Source organism: Watersipora subatra, chromosome 9 (assembly GCF_963576615.1).
Source record: "Watersipora subatra chromosome 9, tzWatSuba1.1, whole genome shotgun sequence".
Taxonomy (NCBI): Eukaryota; Metazoa; Bryozoa; class Gymnolaemata; order Cheilostomatida; family Watersiporidae; genus Watersipora; species Watersipora subatra.
Window position 1 is genome coordinate 36,350,794 of NC_088716.1, and position 23,260 is coordinate 36,374,053.

At 34.0% G+C, this 23,260-nt stretch overlaps 1 protein-coding gene across 1 annotated transcript; it reads right to left on the reverse strand.

Annotated features, from left to right (window-relative positions):
* Positions 1 to 92: 92 nt before the first annotated feature.
* On the reverse strand, positions 93 to 22,407 carry LOC137405468 (O-acyltransferase like protein-like). Its single transcript, XM_068091738.1, has 15 exons — positions 22,290 to 22,407; positions 19,837 to 19,918; positions 18,609 to 18,720; positions 16,859 to 17,024; positions 14,947 to 15,088; positions 14,623 to 14,802; positions 13,134 to 13,227; positions 12,842 to 12,940; positions 11,992 to 12,157; positions 11,024 to 11,103; positions 8,419 to 8,520; positions 7,114 to 7,225; positions 5,434 to 5,644; positions 1,072 to 1,229; positions 93 to 233 (listed from the first exon to the last, which is right to left on the reverse strand). The coding sequence occupies exons 1-15, from the start codon at positions 22,323 to 22,325 to the stop codon at positions 111 to 113; spliced, it is 1,863 nt and encodes a 620-aa protein (XP_067947839.1). The 5' UTR covers positions 22,326 to 22,407; the 3' UTR covers positions 93 to 110.
* Between the last annotated feature and the right edge of the window lie 853 nt (positions 22,408 to 23,260).

A 23,260-nucleotide genomic window follows, 5' to 3' on the forward strand; every position in this document is an offset into this window, starting at 1 on the left:
TTCTGCATGTTAAAATTATTACAAATAAATATGCAATAAAACACTACAAATAAGCGAAGATTATGAATACAAAACATGAATGTATTATAAGATACACTGTCAACATTTGTTCATTTCCCATTCAAAGATTTTGTGACAATTCTGTCAAGTCCAGCAGGTGGTGCTTCAAATATCATGCTCAGTATCGCACCACTCACATAGGCAAGTAAGACATACCCAGAGTACAGGAATGCCTGCAAAAATCAACATTTGTGGTAAATTTAGGTTTGCGCAATGGCTTTCTGGCTAAAGTGAAACAATAAAACAGAGATCTATATACAATCAAAAAGTCTATATAGTCTATGTAAAAAGTCTATATATTCTATATAAAAAGTCTATATATTCTATATAAAAATTCTAACTTTTAGAGTTTCTCCTACAAGAATCAATTGCCTGTCTATAACAATAAAGACCACTTCATTGAGACATTTATCATGAAAAGACAACTCCTTTGTAAGATTCACATGAGATATTGTAGCTCAATATGTATTGAGTGACAATATTACTGCGCGATATGAGCAGGAATATTTTAGTGGGTAAAATATAGAAATTATCAAAGTAGTACGTGGTGGAATAAAAATTAACTTCTTGTTATTGGCCGGGTATATGGTGCTAAACAGATACCATGTGTGATACCAGAGTGACTAGATTAGAAGCTGATGAATGAAATTGTCGGATGCAACTGAAAGAGTTGCATTCGACAATTTCATTCATCAACCTTGGTGTAACCTCCCACAGTAGATGTGTAACCTCCCACGGTAGGTGTGTAACCTCACCGCGATGGGTGTGTAACATCGCCACAGTAAATGTGTAACATCACCACGATGGGTGTGTAACCTCCCACAGTAGGTGTGTAACATCACCGCAGTAGATGTGTAACATTACTACGGTAGGTGTGTAACCTCACCACGGTAGACGTGTAACATTACTACGGTGGGTGTATAACTTTAAACGGTAGGTGTGTAACATTACTACGGTAGGTGTTCTCATAACACAATGGTTGCCCAGAACGCGATAGTACTTAACACTTACTACAGAGAAGTCATCGACGTGATTCAGGTCTCTTCTGTTTCCGACGTATATGAATATCACAATAGGGTGAACAAGGTATGTTGCGAATGTCATTCGGCCTAATGGTGTCCATCCTTTCCAGTTTAATATATGTCCAATGAACCCTGTGAAAGTTGAAACTCATGTTGTTAGATTCCGTATAGACTAACTATCTTTTCCAGCTTTAGGGGAGCTCTTGAGTGACATTAAAATTTACTATTTCATGTAAATTTTTTAAATTCTCATGTTACTTGTAGAATTTTGAATTTGCTGGAATCTGCTTGGAGTCAGTGATAAAGCCTAAACCATAAGACAGTGATGGGAGTGAGGGAGGGAGGGAGTGAGAGAGGGAGGGAGAGAGGGAGAGAGAAAGGGAGAGAGGAGGAGAGGGAGAGAGGAGGAGAGGGAGAGAGAGAGAGAGAGGAAGAGAGGAAAAGAAGGGAGAGAGGAGGAGAGATGGAGATAGATCATTTTTATGGTCATATTACGATTGACTCAATCATAACGATTTTCCAGTAGCCTCTCAACACAGACCAAGCTAGAAAAGTTATTCACAATTTTGTTATGTATTTGCTTTAATAAAACTGCCCAGAACCTAGTTGTTATTCAGTTATGTCCTATTATCAAATACATGTACCGTAAAACCTCTATTTGGACGTATAGTGCAACTAATAATATATATAAACTGACATACTATAATATAAAATAATCCCACGACCAAACACGAGCGAAGCGATTGTTTGGAAGATTTATGATAAATGCATATGTGCACACAACTCACGAAAATTATTCATCAACGGCTGTCGCAAACCCTTGTACTGAAATTTCATCAACAAATTTAACCATTTTTCAATGGAGTCGTTTAAGTATAATTACGATACAAAACACATATAAACCTATTTAAATATGCTACCAAGTCTTTATTATTTGTAGAAAATTTCCTTTCCTAAACCTTTCTCATCTGATTGGATTATACATAAATAGACAGATTAGTTCGTCTCAAAATCGTTATTAAAACTTGCCAAGCCTTATTTTTATCAAAATTAAGACCGGCCAACGAAACGCCGAGCGACAGAGAATAGAACCATTAAGTCGTGCGCATTTCACGAAAAAAAACGTGCACATTTCACCAGTCTATAGCATTGTCCAATTGCCGAAGGTTTCTGTAATTAACGTAAAAGTACTGAAAAGTAATCGTTTCTTTTTTGCCGATTTCAAAGTAACTGACATTTTGGACACTTATGAGTACTTTGGTATTCCAACTGATGTCCAAAGCAGTGGAAGTAAAGGAAATGACGATGATATTTTTTCTAACGATTCTTATGAGATTATTACAATATTTAATTATAAGAATAATTATTCGATTTTATAAGATTTAATTATAAGAATAAGCATTCGAATTTACAAAATCGAAGTATATAGTGACCGATGTTGGGCAATATGTTAATGTTATTATTTTTTCTAAATAGTTTTGTTAAATAGACTTTCTAAAAATCTATATAAATATCACAACTTCTTGATATTGTTAGCTATGACGTTTTGAAATGTAACCAAAATTGTGCATTGGTTTTCTATTATTACTGTATTACTATATTAATAATATTGGTTATTCTAATAATACTAGTGCATTTTACTTCTAATATTGCATTTCTCCTATTGCGAGGGAGAGATATAAACATATAATTTTTTCCCTTCATTATTGCTGTTTGTTGTACATAATAACACCCAGTACATTACAGCTACCATTGTAGTTATCCTATTGCACTGCAGTGCCATTTGACTGCTAATATTGCATTTCTCAACCATCAATACCCTTTCTTTTTTCCAATATCACTTTGGTCGTGGGCTGTATGACAGGGGAATTTCTAGTATATAGAAATATTTATGTACTATAATATAAAATGATATATATCTCCTGTGAGTGTATATATATATGCGAGCCGAATGCTCAGCATTGCATAGGTAATAGAATAATTACCTAAGGAATTTGAGTAACTTACCTGGAAAGCTAGATCTTTACTTAAATCTTTGCTAAAACAATATCGGTATTTTGGGTCAGCTTAATACTTGTTACGTGTAACGGTCAACAGCGCTAGTTATTACTTCTAAGGAAGCGCTTTAAGTGTGAGTATCTTGACCAGCGTAATGCCAATTTGCCCATGGTTGTTGTTGTATTTCATGTAGCTTAATGGTTAAGCTTGCTGCTTTTTGATCTTTAGGTCCAAAGATCAAATCCAGTACTGTGTGGATTTTTTGTTGCTATTTTTTAATTGCAATAACTGGACAGATGATTTAAGAAAAGTCAAACACCAAGACTGATAGTTATGCACACACGCAAGTACCGGTATAATTATATTATATAATATAATTATAATATTATGTAAATTATAATATATTATATTATTGTTAGCGACACTAGTTTCATATAGAATAAAAAAAGAGCCCTCGATACACTAAGTAGGGCATGGAGTAGCCTATACTATAGTATAAAATATATTTATCTTATACATGTATATATACATGTATAAGATAAATATGTTTTACATTATATCTCACACAGTACATGTATATACATGTGTATATACATGTATAAGATAAAATATATTTATCTTATACAATGTATAATATAAATATTTTTTACATTGTATCTTATACATGTATATATACGTGCATATACATGTACATGTATAAGATAAATATATTTTATACACAAAATGTATTTATATTTTTATTTTTGGTATATATTTTATCTTATACATTTATATATGCATGTATAATGTGTGTATATATATACTGTATATATAGAGATATATATGCATGCTGGGAGCACATTATTAACATCTGAAAGCTCTACATACGATTAGAGCAGTGTAAACTATCAGATGTAGTCACCAACTGGTTACGCAGGAGTGTAAAATGTAAGGCAGTGTAAAACTTCAATATCTAGTTAGCAGCTAGCAATTGTATAAACAAGAACCAGATTGTAACAAGGGTTCATTTCATAAAATCTGTTTTACATATTCTATTAGTAGCTCTATACGTAGTATATTCAGCTCTCTTTATCGGTTTAGCTGTGGCAAAAACACATAAAAACTTAAACCATACAAATAAATAAATAAAATAAAATAGGAACAATATACAATAACAAATTAAAAAAATTTGAGGAATGCAAAGATATGAGTGATACTGTAAGCAGCTGACAAAAAATCATATTCCTGAAAATCAGCTTGTTATAATTGGTCAGCAAATCAGCACATACATTACACATTTTTAATTACACGTTTCTTCAGAGCTAAACTGTTTCAATGTAGTTTCATCTCCCCACAACCATAACCAGCCTGTTAATATATGACTCCAGTGCATAACTTTAAAGGTTGACTTGCAACAAAATTCACATTACCGTTATTTGATATGAAAAGATTCACCATGTCTTACTCTGTTGTGTAGTAGGTGCAAAATGTGTGGAAAAATGATTACAAGCTTTTAAAAGCTCAAAAACGAACAGAAAATCGCAGCCACACGAGACCGCCGTAGTTTGGATTCTCTTTCCAAAACGGCTCAAATGTGATGTAGTTGTGAGAGATGGTTTCTGTTTACACTTTCTTGCAACCTTATTCGTCGAAATATTTTCACAAATATACTTCACGCATTCAATAAAACCATGTCTATTGTTCTTACGCGTCTGTTTTATCGTCATCGTAATGCTGTCACTTTTAACAGTGATATCTTATAACTTGTCGTAAAAATTCATTTAATTTTTTATCCTTACCTCGAAGGAGTACATATTATTGTCTGATAATCATGACGAGCCTGTTGGCCACTTGCGATAATCGAAAAGTGCTGCAGAAATTGTTTGCGAAGTATTGGGTCCTATGATCAGATTACGACTTGCCGATTAGACCAAGCCGAAACAAAACTGTAAAGTAGCAAGCATCTATATTTGATACGGGGTCTTCGGTAAAACCCCAAAGTGTTTGTCATAAACTAGTACAGTAACTACGATAAGTTTTATATTGAGCTTTTTATGGGCCTTTCAATTCACGTGAGAACATAAGTGACAAGACGATAACCAAATTTCGTGGTTACATCATCGAAATAAAGAGATTCCAATCTACGGCGGATTTTCGTTTTTGAGCTTTGAAGAGCTTGTAATCACATTTCCACATATTTGGCACTTATAACACAACAGAGTAAGACATGGTGAATCTTTTGATACCAAATAACTGTAATGTGAATTTTGTTGCAAGTCAACCTTTAACATGAAGACTCAACTCGACAATAATTGAACATTTTACTGAATATTATTTTACACCTCTAGAATTTTCTCAATACTACTTCAACAACTCTTACCAGCATAGCCTTGGTTACAGGCATAGACAATCCAGGCCATGCAGAGCCCCCAAACATCTCTTGAGAAAGTCTCATAGAACGTCCTCTGAACTCTATTCCATCCAGGTTTAGTAACCCCATAATCTTTCACGTCTCCATATTGCCCATACACTACGACCCCCATGAGGAAGATTGTTACGATCCAGAGAACAATCGCCACTAATTTCTAATGTAAAAACAAAACTAATTCACAATAATGCAGAAGAAAGTAAATAATGCAAATTAATTTTGCGATAGTCACTAGCAGGGCATATGAATTACTTGTTTGTGTTTGGTTATTATTGCTTTAGATCAGAGATCAGCTTTGGGTAATAGAGCTACCAACTAAGTCTTCTTTAGCCATAGGTAATAGAGCTACCAACTGAGTCTTCTTTAGCCATAGGTAATAGAGCTACCAACTGAGTCTTCTTTAGCCATAGGTAATAGAGCTACCAACTGAGTCTTCTTTAGCCATAGGTAATAGAGCTACCAACTGAGTCTTCTTTAGCCATAGGTAATAGAGCTACCAACTGAGTCTTCTTTAGCCATAGGTAATAGAGCTACCAACTGAGTCTTCTTTAGCCATAGGTAATAGAGCTACCAACTGAGTCTTCTTTAGCCATAGGTAATAGAGCTACCAACTGAGTCTTCTTTAGCCATAGGTAATAGAGCTACCAACTGAGTCTTCTTTAGCCATAGGTAATAGAGCTACCAACTGAGTCTTCTTTAGCCATAGGTAATAGAGCTACCAACTGAGTCTTCTTTAGCCATAGGTAATAGAGCTACCAACTGAGTCTTCTTTAGCCATAGGTAATAGAGCTACTAACTGAGTCTTCTTTAGCCATAGGTAATAGAGCTACCAACTGAGTCTTCTTTAACCATAGGTAATAGAGCTACCAACTGAGTCTTCTTTAACCATAGGTAATAGAGCTACCAACTGAGTCTTCTTTAACCATAGGTAATAGAGCTACCAACTGAGTCTTCTTTAACCATAGGTAATAGAGCTACCAATTGAGTCTTCTTTAACCATAGGTAATAGAGCTACCAACTGAGTCTTCTTTAACCATAGGTAATAGAGCTACCAACTGAGTCTTCATTACTTACTGGTAATAGTTCTACCAAGAAGTTTGTAGAGCTATTATTCGACAATAATAACTCGACTTTCAATGAACTTACTTTTAGAAAGCTCCTGTACTAGCCTTCACGGTTTCGAAAGCAGTATAATAAACAAAAAAGACCAATAAACAAGCAGAAGTGGTAAAAGGAAATGCTTAACAAGCAATACTTAATGCTTACCATAGAAGGATATCTACTAACATCTGTGATTTGAGTTCCTTCAGTCAAAGATAGAAATGGGCAGAGGTTTAGCAACCTCAACATAGACATACGGATAATATGGATAATGTGGATAAGCATTGACATATGGATAATATGGGTAAACATAGACATATGGGTAATATGGATAAGCATAAACATATGGATAATATGGATAAGCATAGACATATAGATAATATGGAGGAACATAGACAAATTAATGATATGGATGAACATAGACAAATGAATAATAATGATGAACATAGATACAAACTATGAGTATGCACTAAGTATTCATAGAGTGATTGCTATCTGAAATAAAAACAAGGTAAGTCTGTGTACCTGTTTCAATTTGTAATCTTTGTAGAAAATATAGCCGAGCATGAGTCCGACAAGGTAGGGACCTATGCGGCAGTATGGTGTGATGTACGCCTCGTAATATATATTGGGGTCTCTAAAACGAAAATATTCCATATTTTTCCTATACTGCTGTCAATCACATCTTTAACAGAAATTGAGCAGGCAACTCTAACAAATGCATTATTGCTATTACTCAATTTGGTGTTTAAGCTATAAGTTAACCATTTGAATGTCATTCATTAAATAGTAATATATTCAATCTCTGCTAAACAATTTTTCTGTTTTTGTCTCAACTCCCTCACTCAAATCATTGTTGTCTATTTACTATTCTGGTTTACCATATAATAATGTTTATTATTATCTTAATTATTATTACTATTGTTTCTAACATCTTTTTTTTATTATAACTAATATCAAAATCATTATTAATACTGCTATTATTATTATTGTTATTCTCACTGTGAACTTATGAGTACAGAAGTATGAGCCAAAAGACAATTTAAAATTTTTTTTGCAGTAATGGCTTTTACGTATTCTGATTTAATAAGATCAGAATCAAAATTTGTTTTCTTTAGTCTTTCCTATATGTTGGTAATTTTAAGTGTAGCTGCCTAAGCAACACTTCCCACATGCTTATCTAACAGAAAACTGAAGGAAAACGTTTGCCTTCATATTTTAGCTACGAGAGGAGATTTTATGGGTGCCATTCATATAATACTTGAACGGGCTGAGAAACTCAAGAATGTTTAATGACCAGCATTGCTGGCATACGGAGTATTGAAAAGCATTTCTTTATTTCTGGTAATAATGAACTATGACGTAAAATTAAAATATTTATCAATGGTTAAATAAAATATTAGATTTCATAAAAGAAATACATAACTCAAATTGCATTTTAGTAGGATTTATTTTGGTGATGAATAGAAATAAAGCCACCTGAACCCAAAATCAACAAGTCACAGAAAAAAGACAACTATTTTTCTATAGCCTTAAGACTTTCAGATGGTCGAGGAGAAAGCTATAATGACAATAGTTTGTGTTAAGTTAGTTATTCGGCTATTATTACAGTTATTAAGACAATCTATTGCTTTTGCATTAGCGTGGTAAGCCATGTATCAATCTTTACTGGGAAGAAAGTACTGCTGAATATACAATCATGTAACTAAATTATCTCTCTGTTGTACCTGTTTTTACAAAATATGTCAAATTTGTGGTTGTCCTATCATACTGCATACACCTTTGACCTTGAGTTTCCTTCCGTAACAAAGTTGTAACTATCATACTTACTGCATGTAACTCTGACCATCAGTCCTCCACCATAAAATAGCTGTAACGGCCCAGTGAGCAACAAAGCAGATTCCTATGATGATTCCACCAGCAATCGCGTTTCTAAAATGTTGCAGAACGAAGCTAAAATAACGAACCAGTTTAGTCTCACTCTCACAAGATTCTTGGAGTCGTAGTTTTTAAATATTCAATAGATGGAAAAGTTCTTCACTACTTAACATTTCAAGGTTCAACGTCACCCTGCTCTTATTATATAGGCTACTCATTGCAGCATTAACAGACTGAACTGTGGATGTGTATGTGGTCTTGTGTATTTCGCAGTGGGAAGCAATCTATTACAGGAAGCTAACATAATTTATAGAGTTTTTTATCAATGCAAAGCTCAGCTAAAAAGTCATGAAGTGTTCAAAGTTGTACCTAATTTAGTTGACAAGTAGAATATTATCTACCACACGCCTGTGTTCTGCTTAATTTTGCTGAAGGGTAACTTTGCATCTTTCACTGATGAACTCCAAGTCACACTTCACAGCTTTTTAGGGAGTTGTCCTCCTTTATTCAAACAGGTATTAGCCCTGCGCATGTGATACAACTGAAAGTTATTAATTAATTCCTTATAATGTCAATATTATATGACTATATATGCTAATGCAACAGATAAACTACGAATATCTGTAACTACCGCGTGGCAAAAAATTTATTCAAGTTTTTCGGTAAATAAAACGATTCATGTAAAAGCTGAAACCCTAGCTATTTTTAACAATTCTGTAAACACATAGACTTGAGTTAACAACTGCTAACGATTCCTCGTGGTTGAAAATTTTAACATCGACTATTACATTGTGATAACAGTTTTCCAGTTAGAATTTCTAATGCGGCCCTGGTTTACTCCAACAGAAGGGTAGTGAGCATGGGCACTTGCTTCAAACTCTTTACTAGGTTGCATTTTTAAACTTGAAGGCCAGTTTCTACAAATGAGACATTTACTGACTTCCAATAGAGTTTCTGTTAGTATCATTTCTGAAAGTTTGAGATTGCGCCAACTTGTGAAGAGCATTTGCACATTATGTCAGCACTGACATTTTTGAGAACAAGAAATTCCTCCTATGGAAATAAAAACCCTTATGTCTCCGATGAATTGTTACAACGAACATTTCTGTGGATGCTGTCACTTTTGTTTTACTGTTGCAGACAACAGTTATTCCTATACCCAAGATTGTAGACTCTGACCTTTGACCTTTAATAAGCAAAATGTTTCTGACAAAGACAAACAAAAAACGTGTTTGTCTGTTTTTGTGTTTGCCTCTATCTACCAACAAGAGCGCATAACTACTAAGCTAAACTGTTCTTCTCATTACTATTACTCTTACATAGAGATATAACATTGCTAATGCTCATATAGGTATATCCTAATCATGAATACATACGCTAAATATGCACTTATTATTATTAATTAATATTAGTTTTTACTATTGCTATTTTTAAGAAACTTTCTTAAAATGGATAATTCGAGTAAGCTTACTAATAAGAGCTAACTACTTGCTCTAACGATTGAGCACACATGAAATTACGCTACCGCTATCCATTACGTTGAGTCGTAATGGAGAACGGTAGCGTATTTGCGCCTATACAACGACATATATTGACTTATGAATCTATCAAGCTTGTGTGGCTGAATTGGTGAGGCAATGAACTGGCAAACGGGAGGGTCTGTGATTAAATTTTTCCTGTTATGGGTTCTTTATTTTAAGATTTTAATAGCTATAGCTGGACAAATAGACACAAACTTTGAGAAATATGTATATAAATAAATGTCGATGCCTGTCCAGTAATAGCGAGGAAATTTTTGTAACAAAAATCGTCATTGCACTGAATTGGAACTAAGAATCTCCAGTTTTGCAGAAAAGAGCGTGATCCATTACACAACACTGTCCTTGCTATTGTCCTTGACAATTGTACACATACATGTACTTATGCCGAGCTTGTGAAAATACTATTGAAAAAACACGGCTCTTATTATAGTAAAGATTTGGACTAGCTCAAGTTACTCAAATTCATTGCATAAAGAAACTTAGCAATCGGCAACTACATTACTCGCCACTGTTTATAAGCAGTTGTAAATTTTGAATGAATGTTTAGCATATACCCGTGCAATACTGAGCATTCATCTAGTAATATAATAAAAACACAATACAATTATCAGCGCAAACAATCATTGCTTGTCAGCCTTTGTTATTGGCAGCCAACAAACAGCATAAATTTTGTAGAAACAACAAATTACTCAAGTTAATTCTGTTTGAAAGAAATCACGAATGCACTCTTTTGAAAGGAGATTATAATTTGAAGGTTTTAATGATCTACAGTTTGATAAGTACGTACCGATGATCTACAGTTTATGATATGCATCAATGATCTACAGCTTATCAAACTGTAGATCATCCTAGATCATTGATATGTTTTTATTAATGATTAAAGATGCTACCAGCAACTCACAAGACTCCGCTGTACAGCAGCCTTAATTCAAGTTTCATAACAAATACTCTACTTAAGCCTTGGAGCCTTATCAATTAAAAAACAATTTTATGATGTCTGGAGACAACCGACTTACAAGAAGAGAGGGATGAGTATTATTGGTGCAATCACATAGAACTGCATGTCATTTGATAAGTACCAGCTCCATCCCAAGCACTGCAATAGAACAGTTGGTTTGCTGTCAGGCTGGCATCAATATTTCTTAGAATGAATTTATTGTAATGATAACCATTAATTTATACTCAAATAAATAAAAGCAGAATAGTAGGGTTGACCTCATATCTAAATCTAATCTTTTAGTGTAATAATATATACATTTTAAATTGTTTCAGTGTTTATGCTACACCCTTCCGTGAAAGATTTCCTTACAGAGTGGCCACAGCAAACTATCTTGCATTTTTGAACTGACAAAATAAACAATCCTCGGACAGCTGCCCTTCTCCTTACCGCCTGAGACGTTTCCGAGAATTGAACCACCAACTTTTGTGCACAGAATAGGTGTGCTAGACCCCGGTGCGTTAGACCATGGTGTGCTAGACCACGGTGTGCTAGACCACAGTGTGCTAGACCACGGTGTACTAGACCACGGTGTGCTAGACCACGGTGTGCTAGACCACGGTGTACTAGACCACGGTGAACTAGACCACAGTGTGTTAGACCACGGTGTGTTAGACCACGGTGTACTAGACCACGGTGCTATAATAACTTCAGCCCTGATTGCCAATTACTGACTGTTAGTAAAGTATGATAAATGTTTTGATACAGCCTCAAGCTAACTACAGTGCTTAATTTAGCGCAAAACTATTTACATGATTTGCAGAAAATTTGTTCTAAAAATGAATCACCAGTATGTTATGATGGATTCTTATACAATATAAAATAACTGTTTTTTATACATATAATGTAGTTAAAAATATACACAGTATAAATGGTCTCTTTTACTTTGGCCTTTCATCAAAACTTTGTTAAACATTTTCATTAAATATTTTTATCATTGAAAAAAGTCTAGGCATTATTTAAGAAACACTTTTGGAGTCATCTTACCATTTCTCTGGGCTTATAAAAATTGTTGATGAAGAGGAGATTGGCCCACCAGTTGTTGTTGCAGTCTCTGACTCGTTCTGATTGCCAGTCAAAGAGTGGTCCAGAACCCAAGTATTGTCCAAATGCCGCGTACACCAGGATAAGTATTCCATATAACGGTAGAATTCTAAACAATAAATTACAATTTTCACAAACAAAAACATCTTTTTACATTTGCCTAAATTAATCAATTTGATTATTTAGTACATTTACGACTAATAATTTTAAAAGTCTTTAGTGAGCGCTTTAGCTGTTTGCATATACTTGATAAACTATCAGAACAAAATGAGAAAAAATTGCTGATGGCTATGGTTGCATCAGCAAATATGTTGATAAATGGCTAAACAATCTTACTAGTCTAATTTTGACTTGAATCTATGAACGAAACAAAGACACCGATTATTGGACATCTGTCTGTAAGCATTAATGGAGTTGTCTCCACATTGTAAAAAAACTCATGGTAATCTAAAAGCCATCGCAGGTTGAATTACCAACGGGCCATTTTTTGGAACCAATTTCCTAATACTATAAAAACATAAAGAAGGTAGCCAGTTTCAATAAAAAACTTAAATCACATCTTTTAACAAGTGAATAAAACCTAATTGCTCATAAAAATTGATCTTGATTGTGTGAAGACGACAAGCCCGACACCACGACTAGCTATGCTAATGCGTATTATGGGCTTCATCACTTTTCCAGCTTTTCTTTCTTTTGTTTAATTACTATTGTTGATGAAAATAAATCAAAAATCAAAAAATAAAAACCACAGAATTGTGTATACATGTATCTCAAATATAGAAAAGCAACTAACCTCCAGAGCCTGTGAATATAGTAAATCAAAAGCTGTGGACCCCATCTTCCTTTATTTTTAGCGCTTGTCTTGAGAAAGAGATAGGAGACTAGCAGACCGCTACAACCAGACGTTTTTAGTATTAATCTTCCATCGTCATATAAATCGCACAACTCGCTTAAAAGTTGACTTGCAACAAAATTAACAACTTACGATTTAACAAACTGTAAGAACATGTAACAAGGTTGTGACAGGTCGTTACAGGTGTGACTACTGACAGCTGTAACAACTGTGGCAGCTTGTAAGTACGAACCTTATGAAGAAGTAGCTATCAACAGCAAGCATTCCACTGTACACACCCATAAATGTGTAGTCTTTCACTTTCTCGACAGCAAGCTTTGCATTAGCTAAAAGATACAATTACGAACAAATTATTTAACCAAGCTTTGGTATAGATAAAAGTAGTTTTACAAATGAGTCATATATTTATTAATAACAAACTTAAAAAGGTGCTACTACCTAGAGTTTACTAATACTCGGGCGAATAAAAAAACAGCATATGTAACAAGATATCATGAAGATCAGAATGATAATGTAACGTTAAAAATAACAATAATCATAATAAAGAAACAATATATAAATACATGTAACAGTAATATGAAATAGCTAACACAGGTATTTAAAATGATAATAGTAATTAGAGAAATACCAATTATGATGGTTAGCCATACGGCTTTAGTTTCCAGCAACAATATTAATATTAATCACCATCAATCATATTATCAATTACAGTAGACACTCCTATAACATAAATTCTAGATAACTTATAAAATTTATATGAAGTTTTTGCTTCTTATTACGTAAAAAATTTCATATTACTCAAAGTGTCAAGGCGGGCGAGTTTTCAAAACCGATTTGATTGTTAGTTTATTTTGCCGTAATTGCGGAAGAAAAACTGCCGTGCGTTTAGCGTTGTATCTATTAGATAAAACTTTTGCGACATTCTAGTTCATCGTAGTAGATTGTTAAAGTTCTCTTTTATTATAACCTTGACCGCTGAATAGTGACAGACGACAAACAGGTAAAATTTCTTTTTATAGTAAAAATATTTTCTTGTTTTACCTTATTGTAGACGCACAAAATATTTGTTTTTAGTTTTACTTTGCAGAATAGACTTTGCTGTTTAGAAAAATAACCAAATAGTTGTAAATATATGCCAAAAATGTGCAGTCCCTTTATCAACTTGTTGAAAATTTACGGCAATCATAGTCTATAAAACTAGTGAGATTGATCAGAAAAAGGAGAAAAGTTGTTGTTGCAAACTCATAATTCTGCAATCACTGTACAAAGAGCTAAGTCAAGTTTTTCCTTTTTGAATGGCCAAAGGGGTGAGTCTGGAAAGATCTTGGAACGGATTAGGCAATTTACATGTATTTTACTGTTCTTAATACGTAAATTCCCTATAACGAAAACGTTTCTGGAACAGATTATTTACGTGATCGGAGCGCCTACTGTACTCTATATAGCCTAATCATGCCCTATAATCATGCTCCAAATTGTAACAAAAGTGCCTGTGAGGCATGTCAACCAGTAACAAGAGAACCAGCTAAGCATGTCAACTAGTAATGAAAATACCTGCTAGGCATGTCAACTGGTAACAAGAGTATTCGGTAGGCATACTAACAAGCAACAAGAGTACCTGTTAGGCATGTCAACTAGTAACGAAAGTATCATTAAGCATGCCAATGAGTAGGAGCACTAGTTACGAGTGTCTACTAGTAACGCAAACCTGCTCAACTCACACAGTGTTTCTTGCATGAAAGCAGCACCCATACTATAAGTGTGTCCAAGGATGATCCAGTTCATGTTGAATACCCGTAGAGCATCAAGCGAGCGAACAGCACCTTTGGGCTGCTTTGTTTGAAACAGAGCTGTCACATTCTTGTATAAGCTGAAGGTTTGGATTAGTTTTTTTACTAAAGCTGTAACATAGACATCCTTGGTTGGAAAACTTTTTAACAGTCAAAATAAAGCGAAAGACTTTTCTGTTACCTGATTTTATGACATTACAAAGACATAGACATAGACAAAGACATAGTAACATAACAGACATATGCTGAACTTACAATCTGGGGCTGGAGCAACTATCATCACTGTTTCAACTGTCATTGTTTGTGGCATTTCTATTCCAGGGTCTTTGTGTACTAGTCCATTGCCATTGGCAATTTGTTCATTGGTAACGTTTTCGTAGGAATTTGGTTTGCTCAACTGAATAAAAAAATTATTGACTACCAAAATTAATTGAATGCAACTAAATAACAGCTTGAAAAACCCTGATCACAAGTTTTTTATCCATGGCTGGTTGCACTTCTTGACAGAAAACCTGCACCACCTGATGCAATAGATTTGTTCTACATCTACCGGTACATATATATTTCTCGAAGTTTGTGCGTCTCTGTGTAGGTGTCTGTTTATGTCCAGCTATATCTATTAAAATCTTGAAATTAACATTTCACATTCTGATGGATTTGAAGTCACAGAGCTTGCAACCGCAAGTTTTAAATCCAGGCGCTCTACCACTGAGCTATAAAAGGCATATTAATCAAAGACACTATTATATACCGTATAGTGTATGCACACGCTAAATGACGTACTATTTAAAACTCTATGAATTTCTATTAACTCTATGAAACACGATGCTTTTTTGTATTTTTTTGAACTTCTATTGCTGGTTTTTCGAAAGGTTAAATTGCAATATCGTGGTCAATGCCAATTCTTTTTACACGGAAAATTGTATTATTGCTGTAGGAAAGCCTTAACATTCTCTCTCCATTCAATCAGACAAAAACAGTATGATATCTCATTTTTTCGTTCGTACCAGTATTGAGAGGTACCAGTATCGGTCATATTCAAAACTCTGATGAATAGCTTCTGCTGGAACAGTAACCTTCTTTATACACACACTACTATGCAAGAACTCTGATTATTAATTCAACATATTCAGAATTTCCATTTTGTTTTTTTCAGTTTGTATTAATTGTTTCATTATGGAATCATCTTTTATTGTAATCGTAACAAAACCGATTTAATTTAGCTATTACTTGCTAATTATTTCACATTTACATTAAAACCCTTCTATAACTGTTTTATTTTTTTTAAATTTACTTGATCTGCACAAAAAATTTCCTTCATGATATGAAGTTTGAAAGTTACAGTTGTTTGACAAAGTTTGAAAACCTTTACAGTTGTTTTTATTTTATTTCTCAATTTATTTCAACTACAGAAAACACTTCTCTCATAATATATAGTTTAAAAGTTAGAATGGTAGATGTTGTTATATGTTAAATACAAATCAATTTTCGGTTCAAAAACTTTTTTATTACCCGGGGAACGCCGGGTAGTACAGCTAGTATCTAATATATGCTGGAGGGTATCAGATATTGGAGGCATCGGGCTTTTGAAGGATTAGCCAAGAATACTGCTAGCTGAAAAAGTTTTTTACCTACTAATGGATTTTGTAAAGCTCTAAACACATTTGACATCAGGGCACACATTCAATAAACTAAATGTGGTAAAATCAGATTTTTAAATCAGTCTTTATCACTTTTGGGTATGTGCTGTCTCTACCCTTGTTTTACGTTACTATTACTTTATAGCCCAAACATATTGGTAATGATTCACCATACTTAACCTTAACTAAATATTATTAACAAAAATATATTATGCCATTGTTTTTAAGAAACAAGCCACTCATTACGTTTTGTATAGATATGATACTGATATACATAGATATACATGATATATCGTAGATATAGGTCTATGATGCAGTTACCATAACAATAAATAATTTATATTATATTTTTATTTCTTTAGATTTTATTCAAAAATTAAAAAGTAGAAGTTATAAAAGTGGGAAATGCCACAAATTCCAAAATTGAAAAAACATGCCATTTATCAATCAAATCAGTTGAAGCAACTTTCTTGCAGGATTTCATGTACATGTGGTTTCAGTTTACAAGCTATACTGTATATACTTACATCTGTTAGCTCCATGACTTTGTTACTTTGCCCCTGTATATTTACTATCATCTTTGGTTCATGACGATTGGAAAACCATGTTAAACCATCTTCTGGTGTGTACCAGCAGATTCCATCGATGATCGAACAAATGACCACCAGCAACACCAGGGCTCCCATCACTGCCCTTCAATGCAAGAGGAATATACATCAAAGTTTGCTAGACCTATTAAATATAATTAAAGCTGTTTCTGCCATTTTTGATAAAGAGGTAATAAACTGAAAGTGTCAAACAATAGCTAAAGAACTTGGTTGCCTTCCAAATACTGAGGGCACTTTTGTTCATCTTCACGTCGTTCTTTGCCATCGTACTTTGGTTCTCGAAAATGTTGGATTGTGACATGAACCCTTGGGTTTAACACAATTTTTAACTCTGTTTAAATTCTGACACAGAAACTTAATCTAGTCCTATAATTGCTTTGTATGTTGAAATTTCTGTATGCCGGAGCAGAAATTCCTATAAGAATACATAGTATTATATTTGTTTCAGATCTTGAATAAATGCTTCAAGTAGTTATACATAGCAATAGCACAAAGGTATTATGTAAATGTAGTTAAAGAAACACATTTATAAAATTTATAAACCTTAATTATATGTCAAAATTAAAATAAAATAAAATTATTAAAATGATAATTAACAAAATTATATTTTATTGAGACTACTTTGAAAACATGCTGACAGAAGTGAAGGCTCAAAAATACAAAAGTTTGATAGAAAGTCATAGAAATGGGTGACGCAACATACTCTAACTTACACTAGATATATTACATATTGCCATAATTTATAGTTTTTATTGTTTTGACTTTTTACTTTAATATGTTATAATCTTTTTTATTGTCAGTCACAAAATTGTAACATTATAAAAAATTTAAACCCTAAGTATTAAAAACTAATGCATCAACAAAAATATTTGCTCAAATTATATGGTGTATACTAAAAAGTTTTACTGTAGAGGCCAAGGTTTGACTGTTATCCATTTATTATTCGAAAAGGTTTGACCTTTTGAAATCGGTTCAATGTTTTATCTAAAGAAAATACGACTGGAATCATTGAAATAGACAAATGCTTAGTCTGTACCTTCATATCACACAGAGCATCTTTCTGTAATTACATGAAAGAATATTGCTTTAAAGAAACTTGAAAGTAAAAAATATTTGTCTTATTTAATTCATGGTATTTCATTGTAAACATAGTTTTTATTTCAAGTTATAGCTGTAGTACTGTACAGAATAGCATATTGATGTAACCAAAATGTAGATTGGATTGACTAACAGACAGATTCAGATAATCATGTCTGTTGATCAGTCAGATTAATTTTTTAATTGTTGCATTGTTGCAGTATTTTTTAATTTGCATTATCTGTTAATAAGTGGCTGGCGTAACCAATAGTTTTTATTGTTATATCAACTTCTGACATTTAATAACAGGTGCTTGCAAATAAAAAGTTTTAATTTTCATATAATTTTTGACATTTAATAACAGGTTTTTGCAGATGAATTGTTTTCGTTGTTATATCAAATTTTGACTTTAAATAACAGGTGCTTGGAGATTAATAGTTTTATTAAAATATCGAAATTTGACCTTAAATAACAGGTGTTTGCAGGTTAATAGTTTTTATTGTTATACCAAATTTTGACCTTAAATATTAGGTGCAACTGACATGTACTTCTGAGATGGTACTTTTGGCTAAATATAAACAAACCAACTCACGAGGCAGTAATGGCCAGTGCATCTGTTTTAAATTTGCCTGTTGAACCAGGAGCGTCAGCATGACACCTTGATTCAATCACTTCAGGCAGCATGAATCCCATCACATTCAGATCTAAAAAAGTACATAGAATTAATAAAAAAGATTTATTGACACAAAAGTTGCCAGCCGATGTCCTTGAGAGAGAGCCACAGCTACAGCTAAGAACCGCATCTAAAACAAAGCTTTGTAAAGACAGATAACTTTCCTCTGCAGATACGACACTTTCATCTATATATTTCTTGTATAGACCAATGCATTTTTTAATTTTTTTAATTTATTTTGTGAAAATTTATCCTTCAATTATCTATTTAAAAGCTATTATTCAATGGTTCATGCAGTCAAAAACTTAGACGCAGTTGTATTTTATTTGGCTTGTTTCGCTTTCAAGTTGTTAATAGTAAACACGCTAACAGTTAAAAATATTTAAAGCTCAGATAGTATTTAGGTCATGAGAAGATGTCTCAAACTTTAATATTGCTGTTTCCTGGCTGTGTGGTTTTAAAAGACACATTCCACTAATGTTTGTATCAAATGTCTGCATATAAACGTCAAGAAAACGTCTGTATTTAGAGCCTGCCTTTCTCAGCTCAGTTTCTATAAAAATTGTTCTACTTTGGCTACCAACAGCTGACAGTATAAATACATGTAAATGCTTCTTCCTATAACAAATCTGATGTTATCTTATTTGCTGCTGACTACATATCAAAGACCAACAAGAAGCTTGCGCTTGACAAAAGATTGTCAAGCGCAACGATGACGATTATGATTAGTAAGATGATGATTATGTAATAATTTGCAGCATGATTATGTAAACAGTGTAGGACTAGTTTTATAACTGCTAGTACTCTGGCAGAGTATGTAATAAGTATGTCCACAATTATGCTGAGATGTGGTAAGGCAGTTGAGTGGTGCAAAGGGTAGTAAGCTGTGTTTGACATGGGAATACCTGGGTTTGACTCTTGTGCGGTGCAGTCTTTTTTCTAACACTCCTGGTTACCGACAGACAAACACAGACTCCTTATTATAGCAAAGTTTTGATTTTTAGGAATCTGAATAAATCTATTTTCATAATTTGAATGTGAGCAAAAAATTACGATCTTGAGCTACTTTAACACTCATGGTGCTGCTGTCATAGATGCTGCCATAGGCACATGTTAACATATGTGCTAACATGTTAATGATACTTACTTGCCATTATTAACTTAACATCACTAGCACCGCAGGAAGATGGAAAGCAAAGTCCCATTCTCAGATAAAGGGTTTTCCCAGGCTGTAAGACAAATCGATATTATATAGTATGTACTGGCTGTCAGTGAGGTGATAAGCAATGGTAGAGTTTATAAATCGATATTATATAGTATGTACTGGCTGTCAGTGAGGTGATAAGCAATGGTAGAGTTTATAAATCGATATTATATAGTATGTACTGGCTATCAGTGAGGTGATAAGCAATGGTAGAGTTTATAAATCGATATTATATAGTATGTACTGGCTGTCAGTAAGGTGATAAGCAATGGTAGAGTTTATAAATCGATTTATTTTTAGCTTTGCGATTTTTTGACAAATACATCGAAATCTTATCAAATTCTCGATTAGTCATTCTTAAATAACAAAACCTTAGAACAAAAATATTATACTCAGAGCTATTTTATTTTATCTATTATATTTTACACGTCTATGTCTATATGTCTATGGCCCAAGAAACTCCTGTCGGTAAGTACGTGGGTCAAAAACATTCAGAAGCTAAATATATCCAGTATTAATTAGTCCTACTTTTTCATTGTGTGTATCTGCGTGCATGCGGACCTGTTAGTCTGAGCAAACGCTTTTTGTTTCCATATTTCTTGTCCGATTTTATCCAATCCGCATGCATATGCTCCACGCCTTCCATTAAGACGCTAAAATATTTGGTGTTAAAACTCCATCTGGTACCTAATAATAGTCTCCTAAACTCTCATCTGCAGGTTATCTGTTTGGAAATGATAGAAATTCCGGAAAAACCAAAAATACTGTTAGCCTTATATAACAGTGTGATTAATAATGTCTTGTTTTCACCAAAAAAAGGACAAAACCTAATTAGGTGTTTACAGCGCAATACCTCATCACCTATGATATAAATCACCTGTCATTTTACATATACACCTAATGCCTACCACAGTCGAATGGACCCGAACGGACCCGGACGGACCCGGACGGACAGACCCGGTCGGACGGACTCGGCTCTTATTATAATAAAAATTAGCGTGTCACTGATAAAGATGCGCCTATACTGCATTATATGCATCTATGAAAACACTTGTCTAACTATGATTCACATGCTATATTTTTACACATTTCTCACACTTTCTCTGGTTGGGATCCTCATTCTCTACCCACTCAGTTCGACACATCTTATCTACAGTTCTGTTTTCCACTCACCAGATTTAGCACTTCATGTCTAAAGTTTCATTCTCTATCCACCCAGTTCAGTACTTCATGTCTAAAGTTTCATTCTCTATCCACCCAGTTCAGTACTTCATGTCTAAAGTTTCATTCTCTATCCACCCAGTTCAGTACTTATTGTCTAAAGTTTCATTCCCTATCCACCCAGTTCAGTACTTCATGTCTAAAGTTTCATTCCCTATCCACCCAGTTCAGTACTTCATGTCTAAAGTTTCATTCTCTATTCACCCAGTTCAGTACTTCATGTCTACAGTTTCATTCTCTATCCACCCAGTTCAGTACTTCATGTCTACAGTTTCATTCCCTATCCACCCAGTTCAGTACTTCATGTCTAAAGTTTCATTCTCTATCCACCCAGTTCAGTACTTCATGTCTAAAGTTTCATTCTCTCTCCACCCAGTTCAGTACTTCATGTCTAAAGTTTCATTCTCTATCCACCCAGTTCAGTACTTCATGTCTAAAGTTTCATTCTCTATCCACCCAGTTCAGTACTTCATGTCTAAAGTTTCATTCTCTATCCACCCAGTTCAGTACTTCATGTCTAAAGTTTCATTCTCTACCCACCCAGTTAAGTACTTCATGTCTAAAGTTTCATTCTTTATCCACCCAGTTAAGTACTTCATGTCTAAATTTTCATTATCTATCCACCCAGTTCAGTACTTCATGTCTAGAGTTTCATTCTCTATCCACCCAGTTAAGTACTTCATGTCTAAAGTTTCATTCTCTATCCACCCAGTTCAGTACTTCATGTCTACAGTTTCATTCCCTATCCACCCAGTTCAGTACTTCATGTCTAAAGTTTCATTCTCTATCCACCCAGTTCAGTACTTCATGTCTAAAGTTTCATTCTTTATCCACCCAGTTCAGTACTTCATGTCTAAAGTTTCATTCTCTCTCCACCCAGTTCAGTACTTCATGTCTAAAGTTTCATTCTCTATCCACCCAGTTCAGTACTTCATGTCTAAAGTTTCATTCTCTCTCCACCCAGTTCAGTACTTCATGTCTAAAGCTTCATTCTCTATCCACCCAGTTCAGTACTTCATGTCTAAAGTTTCATTCTCTATCCACCCAGTTCAGTACTTCATGTCTAAAGTTTCATTCTCTATCCACCCAGTTAAGTACTTCATGTCTAAAGTTTCATTATCTATCCACTCCTTACAGTAATTCTTCAGTGTTATTATCTGTCATTACTTACTTACCTGCGATGGTACTTTAATGCTGTCTGGAAGTTTCATTTTAATATCACAGTAGGAGCCATCAAACCTTCGCACACTGTTAACTTTGATAAGGTTGCACTGATCATACTGACCTATCCAGTTAAGGTTTCCTTGGAAAATTCCAATCGGAGGTTTACCAAATGAATCCGCCACTGAAACATGGAAAATAGAAGTTGTCTCACAGGAGGCTGCTACAGGAGGCTACTACATGAGGCTGCTACAAAATTTCTTCTTGTGGAAGTGTTTAACAGGAAAGCCAACTAATTTTTACCAACAGGACATCGTTTGTCTGAAGGTATGTTCCATTGAACTCGAAACCCCTGAAATTGCCAAGGTCATTTGTTGGTACGGAAATCCGCCAGTGCCGTGTTGAGTTAAGCAGGAAGTAAATTTCATTGAGTTCAATCTGAGAAAAGAAATCTAGTTTCTCATTTAACAGCTATGGAAGATCAAGAATACACTCCTAAATTGCAGGGACTGACTACTAAGACTACTACTAATAATTTATGCAAGAGACAGAAGGATGTAGCTGCACAGTGTTATTCCATCAACTGCAAAAGCCGCAAGAATGCACTTTCAAAAGAAATGGGCATAACATTTCACAAGTGAGTCACTTCTACTACTAGTTCTATTACTATTGCTACTGCTAAAGTCTACTATTATACTACTAGTTAAGACTACTACTAGTTAGTTCTACTACACTAGTCAGTGAGTGAGAGTCGATCAGTGTCACTACTGAGTGTACGAGTTTGACTGTATGTTGTCAGTGATTAGATGAATTTATAAGCTAGTGAGTGAACTTCGCTTAGAACAAAGGTTTTTTATTATTTAAATTTGAAATTTTTATAATAATAATATTTAGGTACTACAAACCATCACGTTATTATTAAATAAATGTTTGAAAAAATGTTTGTAGTGCCTATAATATTATTTATTGTTGCACCTGGGTATAG

Coding starts and splice junctions, on each gene's coding strand:
- LOC137405468 (XM_068091738.1), bottom strand. CDS start 22,325: ATGAAACTTCCAGACAGCATTAAAGTACCATCGCAG. Junction 19,919..22,289: donor GCATTAAAGTACCATCGCAG/GTAAGTAAGTAA, acceptor TTTGTCTTACAG/CCTGGGAAAACCCTTTATCT. Junction 15,089..16,858: donor AAGTCATGGAGCTAACAGAT/GTAAGTATATAC, acceptor TTTTTTATTCAG/TTGAGCAAACCAAATTCCTA.